A 15,087-nucleotide genomic window follows, 5' to 3' on the forward strand; every position below is an offset into this window, starting at 1 on the left:
CAGTGGAGTAAGGCAGAAGGTAGGTGAGCCTCATTGAATCAGGTTAGAGACTTAAGAGGAAAAACACTAAGGCCAGGGGGAATTCTGCCTTCAGGCTACCCAGAGCTTGAAGCTTCCGCATTGGAAGCCTCAAGCACCTCCAGCCTGATCCCCGCTGCGCAGACCTCACCTGCTACTCCCTACAAACACCAGCCAATTCCCAAGTCACACACACACACACGAAAACACAAATACATGGTCAGTCACCAATCAGGCCACAGGCAGCATTTGAACATAAATGGATATGGCTGTGTCTCATAAAACCTAATTCACAGAAGCAGGCAGCGGCTGCTGGAAGCCCAGAACCCAGCGAGTCGGATCGTTGAGTCATGGTATAGCACTTTAGAAACCTGAAGAATGAAATGTGAACGTCAGACACAGGAGCCACAGAGGACGGCACCAGATGGGCAGCACGAGTTCAGGGACACAGGCAATGGACAGGCAGCTCTGATTCCTACTGCCCCGACACACTCTGACAAGGACATGTGGCATAAAGGCACATTACCTGGCATGGGAGGGAATTAGCTCCAGGAAGGAAACAAAAGCATGGGGAAGGTCTTACACCTTCCCAAAGCTGCCATCCCATCCGAGGACAGCTTTGGGTGTGATCTCTGACAGACAACTTCCAGGAACTTGCTGGAATCAACAGTACAAAAACCAGTTTATTTTAGCAAGAAACCAGCCAGCAGCTAAGGCCAGGCAGCAGCAGCACACTGCCTGTGCTGGCCTTCAGGCCCAGCCATGGCTGAAGAAAGCCTGGGCACTGCAGACTGGCGCTAAGTCAGCTGACCCTGAGGAAAGGCGTGGGCCACACACAGCTTGCTTCCCAGGACCCGAGGCCAGGCAGCTCCTTCCTTGTCTTACAGAGGTGGGAGGAGGGCGCACGGCTTCACATGTACTCGCCACAGTCGGCGATGATCACCTTCTGTTTTGGCTTCCCATCCTTGCTGCCCTGAGCCTTTGTGGGTAGAATAGAGAAATCAGGAGGGGGGCGGGCTGGCAGCTGCTAAAGGACCATCCTTTCCCTGAACAGGGACCTGTTCAAAACGTCCCCTTCCACAGCCATTGAAACTCCCTCCAGCTCTCCCACTGGGGTGCCCACCCAAAGCCCAGGCCATTTACAACCACCTACCTCAATCTGTCGCAAAACATCCAGGCCTTCTGTGATCTCTCCAAAGACTACGTGCTTGCCATCCAACCAATCTGTCTTATCACAGGTCAAGAAGAACTGGGAGCCATTGGTGTTTGGGCCAGAATTGGCCATGGAGAGGAGGCCTGGGAGAAAATAAACTCATCAGCTTCCTGCACGCTGCCCCAGCCCATGAAGACGTCTGTGCTGCCTGCCACTGGCTTCTGCACACTGGCTCAGGCCCCGACAGGGACCCAGCAGATGTAGCACCTTGTCTTTCCCTCACTGTAGAAAAATGATGAGTGGGGCGGGTCAGATTTTTTTCATGTTCATTTGTCTTTCTGTGTATAACAATGACATACTGTCTACTTTGTAACCAGGCCCATTAAGTCCTGGATCACTGATGAGAAAAACGTTTATTTAAAGTATAATCGTATGGGGGGGCAGGGGGGGTCTGCAATAAAGGTGCCTGCTGCAGAAGCCTGACAGTCTGCATTCCATCTAGAACCTACAAGAGAGGAAAGAGCTGTCTCCTGAACGCTGTCTTCTCATCTCCACATACAAACTGTGCTGCCTGGATCCACACTCAAACACATGCACAGTACACACAAACCCACACAGATGATACATCTATTTTAGAGGCTACTGTGCTATGACAACTAAGACGCAGGGACTTCTGTCCTGGGACGAGAAGCTTAAGGCAGTTCTATGGGGGAAGGAGGGAAGCTGGACACAGAGCAGTTATGGCTGACAGGGAAGACAAATCCAAGATGAACTTAACCCTGACCAGGCACAAGTGGACAGTGCATCATCTACTAAAACAGACATGAAGGAAGTCAGGAGAGCTACTTTAACCTGTAAGTCTGAGGACCCTCTACAAGAGCAGCAAGTGCTCTTAACCACTGAACTATCTATGGTCCATTAAGACCTAAGTCTATTATCTTTACATACACTGCAAGTTTCAAGTGCTTTCCCCAGGAGTGGAACCTTCTAGAAAGCTGGAAGATTACAGTACATGCCTGTAATCCTAGTTCTTAAGAGAATCCAGAGGTCAGTGCCTACTTGAGATACACACTAAAACCCTGTCTCAAAAAACAAAAATCAAAGCAGGTATGGTGGTGTGTGCTTTTTTTCCCTCAAAGATTTATTTATTTATTATGTATACAGTGCTCTGCTTGCATGTGTGCCTACATACCAGAAGAGGGCACCATATCTCATTATAGATAGTTCTGAGCTACCATGTGGTTGCTAGGATTTGAACTCAGGACCTTTGGAAGAACAGCCAGTGCTCTTAATCTTAACCTCTGAGCCATCTCACCAGCCTGGTGGTGTATACTTTTAACCACAGTATTTGGGAGCCTGAAGCAGGTGGTTCTATGATTTCCAGGTCGACCTAGTCTATATGGCAAGTTCTAGGTCAGCCAGGGCTACATACTGTGAGACCTTGTCTCAAAAACAAAATCAAACCTAAACCAAAACAAGTCAGGAATTAAAACTACACTGTAAGTTAATGGGATCTCACTCATCATTTCCTAAAGTCGTGTCAGCACCAGCAATACTGTCTGTGGTATCCAAACTGCCAGCGGACACACCTGCTTCATTTCTGACTGCTGCGTCTGAGTGTGGCAGCGGGTGGAATAACTCTTGTGTGTAACTGCACCTATTTAAGATTATGTAGATAAGAAGAACTCCTGGTCCCTGGTCTCCAGTCTAGCACAACCATGCAGGAGGAAAGCAAAGGCACAGTAAACAGGATTCTATGGAGAAACCAGCTGATCTCAGAGCCAACATCATGCTTAGGAATCCAGGAAGGAGGAAGCAGCAAGACAAACAGTGAAGCAGACGAAGTAACTGGCAGACGGAGGAGCTGACTGCCAGAGCAAAGTGAGAGACAAGTAACACAGGGCTGCGGTGAATAAGGTGAGGCAGAAAACTGGCTACTGGCAAGAAAGATGGTTGGCATCTTTAGCAAGAAAGGTCTGAGTGGCCAGATGCAGCTAGAAGTCTAGACAGAAGGGGCTAGAGAGATGGCTCAGCGGTTAAGAGCACTGGCTGTTCTTCCAGAGGTCCTGAGTTCAATTCCCAGCAACCACATGGTGGCTCACGACCATCTATAATGTGATCCGATGCCCTCTTCTGGCCTGAAGGTAGAACACTGTATACGTAATAATAAATAAATCTTTTAAAAGAAAAGTCTAGATAGAAAGGCTTAGAAAGAATAAAGGCAGCGCGCCTATACATTTTTCCTCAAAGTTTTGCTTAAAAGTAGACTAGAGTCAAGATGACAGTTGATGGGAGGAACAAGAGTCCAAAGATGATTTTTTTTTTTAAGATTGAGGATGCATGCCTTGATACCGTTGACGTAACCTGGCTAAGGAGAGCAAACACATTATATAGGTCAAAGGGAGCCAGCAGGAGATGCCAAGTTCCTAAGTAGGCCAGAGGGACAGACTCTGTAGCAGGAGGGAGTCAGAGCGTGCATCTATGGTAGGCAGGAAATAAGACCTCAGATCAATATGGAGGTCTCAGGAAGAAAAGCAGGCACAGGAGTGTGATTTTTTAAATGTATTTATTTATTGTATATGAGTGTTTTATCTGTAGAAGACGGTATCAGATCACATTATAGATGGTTGTGAGCCACCATGCGGTTGCTGGGAATTGAACTCAGGACCTTTGGAAGAGCAGGCGGCACTCTTAACCACTGAGCCATCTCTTCAGCCCCGGGAGTATGAATTTTAATTGGAACTGAGAGCATAGAGGGGACACAGAGGTTGAGGGGCACAAGGGAGCTTCAAGGATAGCCACAAACTCTAGCCTAGCAGGGAACACCAACCTGTGGGATGAAGGCTGGATGTGAAGAGGACAGGACTAGAGACTAGCAGCCCAGCCCAGCAGGTGTTTCTTCAGCGGCTGGCCATCAGCAGCCTGCCGTGGCAGTCACAGCTGTCCTGGCCCCACCTTACTCACCACAACAGAACTAGCACTCACCTGCTCCTGTGTGTTTGAGGATGAAGTTTTCATCGTCAAACTTCTTCCCATAGATGGACTTGCCCCCTGTGCCGTTGTGGTTGGTGAAATCCCCGCCCTGGCACATGAACTGGGGGATGATGCGGTGGAAGCTGCTCCCCTTGAAGCCGAAGCCCTTCTCATGCGTGCACAGGCAGCGGAAATTCTCTGGTGTTAAGAAGGGGAAAGGTGCTAAGGTTAAAGACAACCTAGCTTCCTAACAAAAATTAGGGCAACTACCCAGAGAGACAGGGGACATCAAAGGGGGAAATATAAAACATGTTTCACTTGTTTAGTTTTGCACAGCTGCCCCTGGGTATCCACATAGGGATGGTTGCCAGGAACCCCCTGGATTCTGTATCTTTTCTACCATTTCTATATCATCTATGAAACACAATACGCTGTAAGTGCTCCACAAATTGTTATTATTCTATATTATCTAGGGCAGAATGACAAGGGGAGCAATACCAGCATGCTTAGTACAGATGCAATGTTCCCTTAAATAGATTTTTAATTTTAAAAAAAGATTTATTTATCTTATGTAAATGAGTATGCTGTCTTCATGCACAGATCCTACTACAGATGGTTGTGAGCCACCATGTGGTTGCAGGGAATTGAACTCAGAATCTCTGGAAGAGCAGCCAGTGCTCTTAACTGCTGAGCCAACTTTCCAGCCCCCATATTTTAAAATTTTTACTACAGTTATTTATTGTGTATGTGTGCATGTGTGTATAATCTGATAACAACTTACAAGGCTTGGTTCTCATCCTACCATGTGTGCCCTGGGCTTAAACTCAGACCGTCAGGCTCAGCAGCAGGTGCTTTAATCTGCTGAGCCATCTGGCTGGCCCGTCACGTTTCTGCTATGTGGTTAGTTAAACTCATAGATGTGGAGCCACGGATAGAGACGGCTAACCGTATTCTCATCACATGCTCCTTAGAAGTTGTCAGGACACTGACTTACTGAGTAAGCACAAGGCATCTCATTAGATAGGATGGAGGAATACACGCATTCTAGCTCTGCTGCACGCCCAGAGTACACGCATTCTAGCTCTGCTGCATGCCCAGAGTACACGCATTCTAGCTCTGCTGCAAGCCCAGAGTACACGCATTCTAGCTCTGCTGCATGCCCAGAGTACACGCATTCTAGCTCTGCTGTATGCCCAGAGTACACTAAAATGATGGCCAGACCAACTGAGCTGCCTGAAAAAGCATTTTCTAAGTTATCAAATTGTCTGAAGTTGTGCAGTGAGCACCAGGTTTCTGGCTTTCATGAGCCATTTTGGGCCTAGCTGATGCCCATACTCCTGTAAGTAACTACCTGTTACTGTCTTCCAATATGGAAGTCAAAACCAAAATAATCAACTAAGAGATGAAACTGGCTGCTTCTAAGGAATAGCAAACGGTGCTGACTGCAGGGCACGGCAGAGTTATTATTACAGGGGACTGATGATTTTTCAAAATAAAATTTGTGATAACAATTACTTAAATCATATGTATAAATAATATAATTTACTCTAAAGAATAAATCAATATTTTAATGAACTAGAAATTAAGACTAGTTACTTCTAGAGCATAGAGCTGGATGTATCATTGTTGGAATATATGTATGCGATACATTCTTTTAAATGATGAGCACATTATTCACAACGTATTTGTAATATAATATTATTTGTTATTTAAAAAAACCTCCATTAGGCCGGGCGTGGTGGCGCACACCTTTAATCCCAGCACTCGGGAGGCAGAGGCAGGCGGATCGCTGTGAGTTCGAGGCCAGCCTGGTCTACAAAGCGAGTCTAGGACAGCCAAGGCTACACAAAGAAACCTTGTCTCAAAAAACCAAAAAAAAAAAAAAAAAAAAAAAACTCCATTATTAAAAAATAGTAAGCCAATAATTACTCAGCTTCAATGTCCACTCTGACCTATCTGTTACTGGATCTTAGGATCTAGATGCCACAAATTAATACAGGTCAAAAACAATGCCAAGAGTAGAGAGCTGAGGCAGTGAGAACCTTGGGAGACTGCTCAGCTGCTAGCTTCCTGCCAGTCTGGGCACGAGGGTCTGCTCACCTGCTGTCATGGGCACAACATCAGACCGTAGGAGCATTTGGATGCGGCCAGCTGGCTTGTTCCCAATCTTGATGTCCATGTACACCTGAGGATTTGACCGGGCTTTTTTTGCAGTGGGCTCTCCCTAGGTGCGCAAATAAAATGCTAGTTAGAGGACCCCTAGCTCCCTAAGTAGGAACACAACGCCATCCAACAGCCTGAACACGGTGCTGACAGGGAAGGTCTTGGGCCCTGATGGGGTCGTAGAGGCAGGCACTATGGCCACAGCACCTAACTGGACTCTCAATGACAGGAATTCTCACTCAGCATTGTAAAACAGGACCCTAACCGTAGGCACATCTCCCCACGCTCACCCTCAGACATGCTGCTCACTTCTTCTTGGCCTGCAGTTAGCTGGGTCAGAACACTCAACCCTCCTCATCTTCAGTACACAGGTCTAGTCTACACCTTACTGCAGCTGGGGACACTCACACAGGTCTAGTCTACACCTTACTGCAGCTGGGGACACTCACACAGGTGTAGTCTACACCTTACTGCAGCTGGGGACACTCACACAGATCTAGTCTACGCCTTACTGCAGGTGGGGACACTCACACAGGTCTAGTCTACACCTTACTGCAGCTGGGGACACTCACACAGGTCTAGTCTACGCCTTACTGCAGCTGGGGACACTCACACAGGTCTAGTCTACACCTTACTGCAGCTGGGGACACTCACACAGGTCTAGTCTACACCTTACTGCAGCTGGGGACACTCACACAGGTCTAGTCTACACCTTACTGCAGCTGGGGACACTCACACAAGTCTAGTCTACACCTTACTGCAGCTGGGGACACTCACACAAGTCTAGTCTACACCTTACTGCAGCGAGGGGACACTCACACAGGTCTAGTCTACACCTTACTGCAGCTGGGGACACTCACACAAGTCTAGTCTACACCTTACTGCAGCTGGGGACACTCACACAAGTCTAGTCTACACCTTACTGCAGCTGGGGACACTCACACAGGTCTAGTCTACACCTTACTGCAGCTGGGGACACTCACACAAGTCTAGTCTACACCTTACTGCAGCTGGGGACACTCACACAAGTCTAGTCTACACCTTACTGCAGCTGGGGACACTCACACAGGTCTAGTCTACACCTTACTGCAGCTGGGGACACTCACACAGCTGAACTTCTTTGCTCCATGCCCAGTCATCACTGTCATAGGCTCGCCCTGGAAGCGCAGGGGAGCCCTTCTGATGGGGTCCAAACGCTCAAAGAACAAGAGGCTAAGGCTTGCTCTATGCCTAAGTAGGGGAGACTAAAGCAGAGGGAAGGAGACACGCAGCGCACATGTGCTTTGGTTCAGCTAATCAAGCACCTGCCAGGGCAGATGCAGACGCAGATGCTCCGGCCACTGCTGTTTACACTGGTACTAGCCAAGACCACAGCCATAACACAGGCTTGCTGTAAAGCTTGCCCCAGGTCATGAAGGTAGTAAGTGATGAGAAGGAACTGAAAACTAAGCCACTTCTTCCCTCAAATCCACCCTTAGTCACAGTATTCCGCCCCACAGTACAGGGCCCCAGCTCATTAAGTGTACTGCCCAGAAAAGGACAATCAGCCCAGGAGTGGCCTGTGGAAAAGCAAACATGGAAACACAGTACTTCACCCAGGGTCAAGTGGGGACTGGACGACAGAAAAGCAAAAAACGATACATGAAAGATTGACAAGATGGCGACCTGGAAGCCCTGCTGGGCTATGTGCCCTGAGAGCAAAAAGTTCTGAGCGTGAGAGCGAATGATTGGATCTGTGCTCCAGAAAGATTTTTCTAGCTTCCCTGGGAAAGCACTGGAGGAGAACAAGACTATAACCAGAAACAAGCGAAATTCTCCATTGACGAGGCTAGGTGGGGATGGCAGGACAAAGGCAGGCTCAGAGAAGCCCGAGTGTGGTGACACGGGTTCTGCTGTAGAGCAGGCACCAGGATGACATGGAGGGCTACGCTGTGAGTGTTTGCTCTGCACACAAAGTTCTGGCTTAGGTAAATGTTTAGCGAGATACTACTCAAGATTAAGAGCACAGCAGGACAAGATGAAGGAGAGCATGCCCTCCAGGCAATGTAAGCCCCTGTAAGACTTGCAGCTGAGGGCTGGAGAGATGGCTCAGAGGTTAAGAACACTGGATGCTCTTCCAAAGGTCCTGAGTTCAATTCCCAGCAACCACATGGTGGCTTATAACCATCTATAAGGAGACGTGGTGCCCTCTTCTGGTGTTAATGTGTACCTAGGTAGAACACCGTAAAATAAATAAATCTTTAAAAAAGACTTGCAGCCAGAAACGACTGAAGTCCAGTATTAGAAACAGAGGCCATCAAGTCGACAGGCAGCATAGGAAGGCTGAAGACAGCCAAGAGTGACTGCTATGTTTCAGCTGAGAGAAGACAAAAAACCACGTGCCATAGAAGAATATCAACAAAGCATAGAGGAGTATCAACCTCACAGGGTACACAGGGGAAGGAAAGTCCTGCCAAAAGTATAGAAGAAAGTCAACAATGATCACAAGGCACACAGAAGAAGCAGTAGTGGTCAGGCTGCGCTGAGAACCAGGAAGTATGCCAGGGCAAAACTGCCTTAGGCAAACCCAGAAACCACACACAGGATAAAGGGAAGTAACACTGCCTAACCTGCCACCTCAGCATGAGGCCAAGAACAGGACACAGGAGCGAAGACTTGGCACAGGAGGGCTGCCTATTGGGGTGTGGAGGAGCAGAAACACAACCCTCAAAGCTGTGCCCTTTCATGCCCCAGCACGGCCCTCACCGGGTTCTAAGTTCACCATCTGCACTTGTGGGAAAATAGTATGTGCAAGTCCCCATGAGGAGGCTGGAAAGCACAGCCTGCCTTCTGGAGGGAGCGCCACCTTCACTCTCACCTCTTGGGTGTCTGCTTTGGGAGGCTCAGGTCCTTCTTCTTCCTTGTTCTCTTCCAGAGTCTTCCCAGAAAACTTCTTCAACCAGTCATCATCTGACCAAACTGGAAGGAGAAGACAGACACACAGAGTCAGAAGTCCAGGCTATCCCCAACTGCTGGCAGCTGCTTTCGTCATCTTTGTGTCCTGCTGGCCAGGGAGGTTCCCTTGTGGAATCCTCAAGACCAAGTTCCCACTGGGACCCCTCAGAGGTCCAACTTAGTAAGACTAAAGGAAAGAGCTGTGCCAAAGGCAAAAGTAGGTCTTTGGTGGATTCAGCCCTTCCTCAGGAATGGAGTACCACAAAAAACAGGAGACCAGGCAGGCTTCTCTCGAAAGACGAACAAGGACTTTGGCTTTGCTACTGTTCACTGATAAAGGCGGTGCATGCCTCACCAGGGTGAACCCCCCTTTTGTCCCCCCCCACTCCCGTCCACCACGGCAGCACTGAACACGCACATGAAGGACAAAGCAGAGGACAAGCACTCTGTGAGGCGCCCCACTCACCTGGCCTCGAGGAGCCCTCTTTAATTCTCATTGGTTTGGCCAAATTGACACGAATTGTCCGTCCAAAGAGCTCAGATTCATTCTGAAAAGGTTGTAAATCCAGCTGCTTAAACTGTCAGGTTAAAAATCCCTGGCAGCAAGCCCAGTGTGGTGGCAGCGCATGCCTTTAATCCCAGCACTCGGGCGGCAGAGGCAGGTGGATCACTGTGAGTTCAAGGCCAGCCTGGTCTACAAGGCGAGTCCAGGACAGCCAAGGCTACACAGAGAAACCCTGTCTCAAAAAACAAAACAAAACAAAACAAACAAACAAACAAAAACCCCCAAAAAAGGGAAAAAAACCCTGGCAGCTTTTCATTTACTTCAGAGACCCCATCAGCTTCCTTTAATCCTGGATCCCTTAGCAACAAAGGCTGTGCCCTCACCACAAACAGCATCCAGGAAGGAAGTTACAGGGAGCTTCCTCCCGGGAGCTGCTGCACCTGTAATGCCAGCTAAGACCTGCACTACTTAGTAATTCTGAGCTCAAGGGACTCAGGTGACAAGGATAAAGGCAGGAAGAGCCTGAGCTCACCTTTAAAAGCAAGATCAGCTTTGAAATAGTATGTATGAAGAACGGGCAGCAGAGCATAATGAGTAAAGAACTTCACTGTAAGATATCAGCACAGGGAAAGGCTTCTTAACGTCACCCTTAAAGCAGCAGCAAAAACTTAATGGCAAATTTTTTTTAAAAGTTTTCCTCATTAGGATTTTATGATACCAGAAAAAAAAAGTATAAATTTCTTAGTATCAGAATCAATTGTGTACTTATTTATAATGTAAATATGTAATCAGAGAGGATTATTTTTAAAGATTTTTTTTCCAGGAAAATTCCAGCAACAAGATATGATACTTTCACACTTCATATCTGACAGGACGGCACACAAGCACCTTAAGCAGGCCAGGAGGCGTCATTCCCAGCTGTTCCAATGCCTGCATCAGTAGCACCACCTTCGGTTACTCTTACTGAACTGCTCTTCTCGGTGGTGAACTGGCCTAGCAGTTTGTGAAGCCCTCCCCCTTTTGCAACTACGCAGTAAGAGTGAGCAGTCCGTAGGCACTGTGCTGGCCATTTGCCATCATGTGGGGTGGCCAGTGAGAGTCAAGCCCGGAAGGATAAGCAGGAAGAACACCGTCAAATGGAGAGGCGTCTGAGCAGGGAGGAAGTTTACCAGTGATCAGTCTGCAGTGAGCACTTTTACTAGACGGCAACCTTTACCTCCCTGCCCAGCCCTGACCCTTCAGAGATTCCCAGCAGCAGTGTGTGAACAAGGGCCCTCTGTACCAGCAAAAGGCGCCTTCAGTTAGAATGAAGATTCCCAGGCATACCATGTTGTCGATGGCTGCTGCAGCATCCTGCCGAGGAAATGCAAGGGTAAGTTTAGGCTTGAAGCGGAATGCTTGTGTGTCTGAATGCACTCCTGGTAGTGAAATAAACAGGCAAACGTCACCTCTGTACCGCCCGCCTAGGCTGGGTGTGACTGACAACACTGCTTGGGCAGTTAGCCAGCTCACAGCACTCACTCTGCCTCCAGATGAAGGCATGAGAGCACGTGCCAGCACTGCCAGGAGAGAATGGGCCAAACACACAGAGCTGCGAGAGCTCTGCAGAGCGAGGCAGGCGGGGCCTGACAGGCAGCTGAGCTGTTACTGACAGATCACGGTCTGAAAGGAAGCTTTCCTTCAAAAAGCACTTCTAGACACCTGAAAGCATCACCCCAAGACCCAGAACCTAAATAAATGGGAACTCGCTCCCTCCACAGCAGGTTCTCAGCCCTCCTAACGCAGCAACTCTTAACTCAGCTCCTCACGTTGCTACTTCGCAGCTGGGATTTTGCCACTGTCAGGAGCTGAAATGTAAATATCTGACATCCAACCCAAAGATTGAGCCCTGCTGCTCTATAGGGAAAGACTAAACGACGGTCGGACGGAAGCCTCACCTCTGCCAACTCAAACTCAACAAAGGCAAATCCTCGGTGTTTTTCTGCAAAAAAGAAAGAAAGAAAGAAAGAAAGAAAGAAAGAAAGAAAGAAAGAAAGAAAGAAAAAACACAAAGTTAAGTAATTACCATGTGAGGCAACGGAAGCAAGGAGAATGGTCACATGCCACGTCCAGAGCCCAGAACTTCTGCCCACTCACTAGTTAGAAGGAATCTCATTCTTCCATTCCTTTTAATTAATATTTGAAGCAATAATAAATATTTCCCATGGACAAAGCTAAATAATGAACTTTAATAAACCTTTCGAATTTTATTTCCAAGTGAATGGGTGTTTTGCCTGAACGCATGTCTGGATACCATGTGTGCAGTGCTTGAGGAGGCCAGAAGACGGCACTGGATCCCTCCTGGACTGGAGTTAAATGGTCACAAGCCACCATCTGGGTGGTGGGAGTTTAATCTTGAACTTGGGTCCTGTGGAAGAACAGCCAGTGCTCTTACCCCTGAGCCATCCTTCCTGCCCTGAACTGTATTTGAATCTTTAAAATGGGCACTGAGGACTGGTGAGATGGCTCAGTGGGTAATGGAGCTTGGCATTAAGTCTGATAATCTGAGTTCAGTCTCAGGATCCATATGGTGGAAAAACCAATTCCTGCAAACTGTCCTCTGCCACACTACACAGAAGTAACTAAAATAAAGAAAAAATGTTTTAAAAGAGTATTCTAAGCCAGGTGTGGTGGCACACACCTTTAATGCCAGCATTTGGGAGGCAGAGGCAGGGGGATCTCTGAGTTCGAGGCCAGCCTGGTCCACACAGCGAGTCCAGGATAGTCAAGGCTACATAGAGAAACCCTGTCTTGAAGAAAAAAAAAAAAAGAAAAAGAAAAAGAAAGTCAACAGAAAAGCTTTTGCTTGTATTTTTGCTGATAGTGTCTCATTATGCAGCCCAGACCGATGCTAAACTCTATTCTCCTGCCTCAGCCTCTCTCTGAACTGCTGGGATTACATGAGTGTGCCACTGTGTCCAGCAACACATTCATAATCTCTCTCTCTCCGTGTGTGTGTGTGTGTGTGTGTGTGTGTGTGTGTGTGTGTGTTAGTTCTGGGAATTGAACCCATGGCCATGGCCTCACACACTGAGCAAGAAAGAATCCTACTACTGACCTATTACCCCCAGTCTAAGAATGTACACTTACCACTGGAATACGACTTTAATTTTTTTTTTTAATTCTCTTTTCTACAGGAGGGCAACAAACATTAGAGACGCCCAAAGGACCCACCTGTTTCATAATCCAGAGGGATCTGAATATCTGTGATGTCTCCAAAAGGGATAAAGGCAGCATGGAGAACCTTGTCGTCCACCTCTTCCGCCAGCCCGCCTGCAAATAAGCCAAGGGCCTTGCGAGCCACTGTCCCCCGCACTCAACAGTCCCCGAAGCACATTGGCATGGCAGGCAAAGGGAGGGCTCTTTCCATCCTGTCCTTTGTCTACACAAACACCTCTCCACCGCCCCCCTGTCTGTCTGTCTGTCTCTCTCTCTCTCTCTCCCCGCCCCTCGTTCCTTTCTCCGACCTTCCTTCAACCAGATCCGAATCGATCTCCAAGCCTCTTGCAATAGCTTCATAACTGACCTCCCTTCCTCCTCTATTCCCTGTATCAACCCCTCTAACGCCAACAGGAATATTTTAGAAAGGTGGAAATGAATCCACCAGTTCGCTTAGACTTCAAAGTCACTGTCCTCAAGATAAAGCAAGAGCTTTTTAGTAGTGTACACACAGGGCTATCACACGAGCCTCGCCCATCTATTTTTGCATTCTCCACTCTGTTTTGCCCAATTTCCCTGGGTTTCTCAAAACAAAAACAAAAACAAAAAAATAACCCAGTAGCTAGGCATGGGGGCGGACGCCAGTACTGCCCACATTCGCGAGGCAGAGGCAAGCGATCTCTGTGAGTTCAAGACCAGCCTGGTCTACAAAGTGAGTCCAGGACAACCAAGGCTACACAGAGAAGTTCTGTCTCGGAGGAAGGGGGGGGGGGGAAGAGACGCAGTTGCCGCCAGGCGTCAGGCTATTTATTTTACACCTTTGGGTTTCGGCTCCCGTGCAGCGAACAGCTTTGCCTTTACTCTGACCCCTTGCCTAACTCCTGCGTCCCCGGCAACAGAAAGTTTGCCCTCACTCAAGTTGCTGTCATCACTGTCCATCCCTACCGCAGCGCTTCTCAAAGTGTGATGTTTAGGTTATTTCCCACTTTCTTCTGGATAGTCTGGTAGGTTACGTCTTTCTTTAGGGCAGAGACCCAGCCCGTCCCGCACTGAATGTTTGTAACACGAATGGGCGGGAGGGACTTGAAAGCCGGTAACTCCTGTCACTCTTCGGGGCTCCTGTGCGCTTAGTGATCTAGGAAAGTCGCCGGAATGGTCCTTCCATCTCGGGCTCACACCTTCAAACCCAGCAAGCCCTCCACAGACCCGGACTTGCTCACCACCTCCCCCACATTGCCCAGATTCCGTCTAGCTCCCGCGCCTGCTCACCCACGTACAGCACACGCTTGGTGGTGGCCATCTTGCTCGACCCGTTTCCGCCGGAAGCCGGCACTCGGCCCGCCCCCTTCGCCGTCGCCCCTCCCCTTAGGTCTCTGTCGGTCTTTCTGCTGGGCGGCTGCAGCCTCCGCCCCTTCCCGGCTGTCACTCGGTACCCTGCAACACACTGTACAGTCTGGGGGTGGCTCGACTTGGGCAGAGCACTCCCGGAGCTGGCTGTGCTTGAGGAAACAAAGCTTGGTTTGATCAACCGCAGTTGATCCACTACCAACGCTCTACGGCTCAGGCTGTCCAGAGACCTGTTTTTGGCTAATTCGGAAGAGCTAAGAATGTTTTTTTACATTTTGAAGCGGGGCGAGGCGGGAGGATCAAGACAATATTTCATGACAGATGAAAATTATATGAAATTAAAATTTCGGTATCACGAAGTTATGTTAGCGCACGACCACATTCGTTCCTTTTCTATTGTCTGGCTGCTTTCATCTTAACAAGGTTCCAAGACCTGTTTCTCCCAAGGTATTTTTTATCATCTGGACCTCTGACCAAAGTGTTTGCTATACTCTTGTTTTAAACTAATATTTAAATTCTAGGTTCTCAATAACAATAGGAAATAGTAAGAGCACATTGGTTTGCTTGTTAGAGTATCTCGCTATGCATTCCAGGGCTTAGCCTCACCAGGGCTGACACTGCCGCCATGTACCACCAACCTACCTCAAACAGAAATTTAACAAGTTTCACACCGTTTATTTATTTTGAGACTGGATCTTTCTGTGTAGCCCTGGCTCTCTGGGAACTCACTATGTAGACCAGACTGGCCTTGAATTCACAGAGATCTGCCAGCCTCACCTCCGAGTGCTGGGACTAA

General features: G+C 48.3%; 1 protein-coding gene across 2 annotated transcripts; it reads right to left on the reverse strand.

Annotated features, from left to right (window-relative positions):
- Positions 1-683: 683 nt before the first annotated feature.
- PPIE (peptidylprolyl isomerase E) lies at positions 684-14,287 on the reverse strand. Of its 2 annotated transcripts, none has more exons than XM_084785850.1 (10): positions 14,214-14,287; positions 12,960-13,058; positions 11,684-11,727; positions 11,073-11,099; positions 9,708-9,789; positions 9,165-9,265; positions 6,245-6,368; positions 4,157-4,342; positions 1,172-1,314; positions 684-997 (listed from the first exon to the last, which is right to left on the reverse strand). In XM_084785850.1, exons 1-10 carry the CDS (start codon positions 14,242-14,244, stop codon positions 929-931), a joined length of 906 nt encoding a protein of 301 aa, XP_084641976.1. In that variant the 5' UTR covers positions 14,245-14,287; the 3' UTR covers positions 684-928. The 2 variants fall into 2 exon arrangements, with proteins under 2 accessions (XP_084641976.1, XP_084641975.1); XM_084785849.1 differs by lacking the exon at positions 14,214-14,287 and adding an exon at positions 13,763-14,197.
- Positions 14,288-15,087: the final 800 nt, after the last annotated feature.

This window comes from Acomys minous (assembly GCF_964271855.1).
Source record: "Acomys minous genome assembly, chromosome: 6".
Taxonomy (NCBI): domain Eukaryota; kingdom Metazoa; phylum Chordata; class Mammalia; order Rodentia; family Muridae; genus Acomys; species Acomys minous.

What these genes read in the sequence shown, in the direction of transcription:
- PPIE (XM_084785849.1), bottom strand. Translation starts at nt 13,883, where the DNA reads ATGGACAGTGATGACAGCAACTTGAGTGAGGGCAAACTTTCTGTTGCC. An exon ending in CAGCAGCCATCGACAACATG is followed by an intron (nt 9,790 to 11,072) that starts GTATGCCTGGGA and finishes CAACCTTTTCAG; the next exon opens with AATGAATCTGAGCTCTTTGG. An exon ending in AGAGGGCTCCTCGAGGCCAG is followed by an intron (nt 9,266 to 9,707) that starts GTGAGTGGGGCG and finishes TTCTCCTTCCAG; the next exon opens with TTTGGTCAGATGATGACTGG.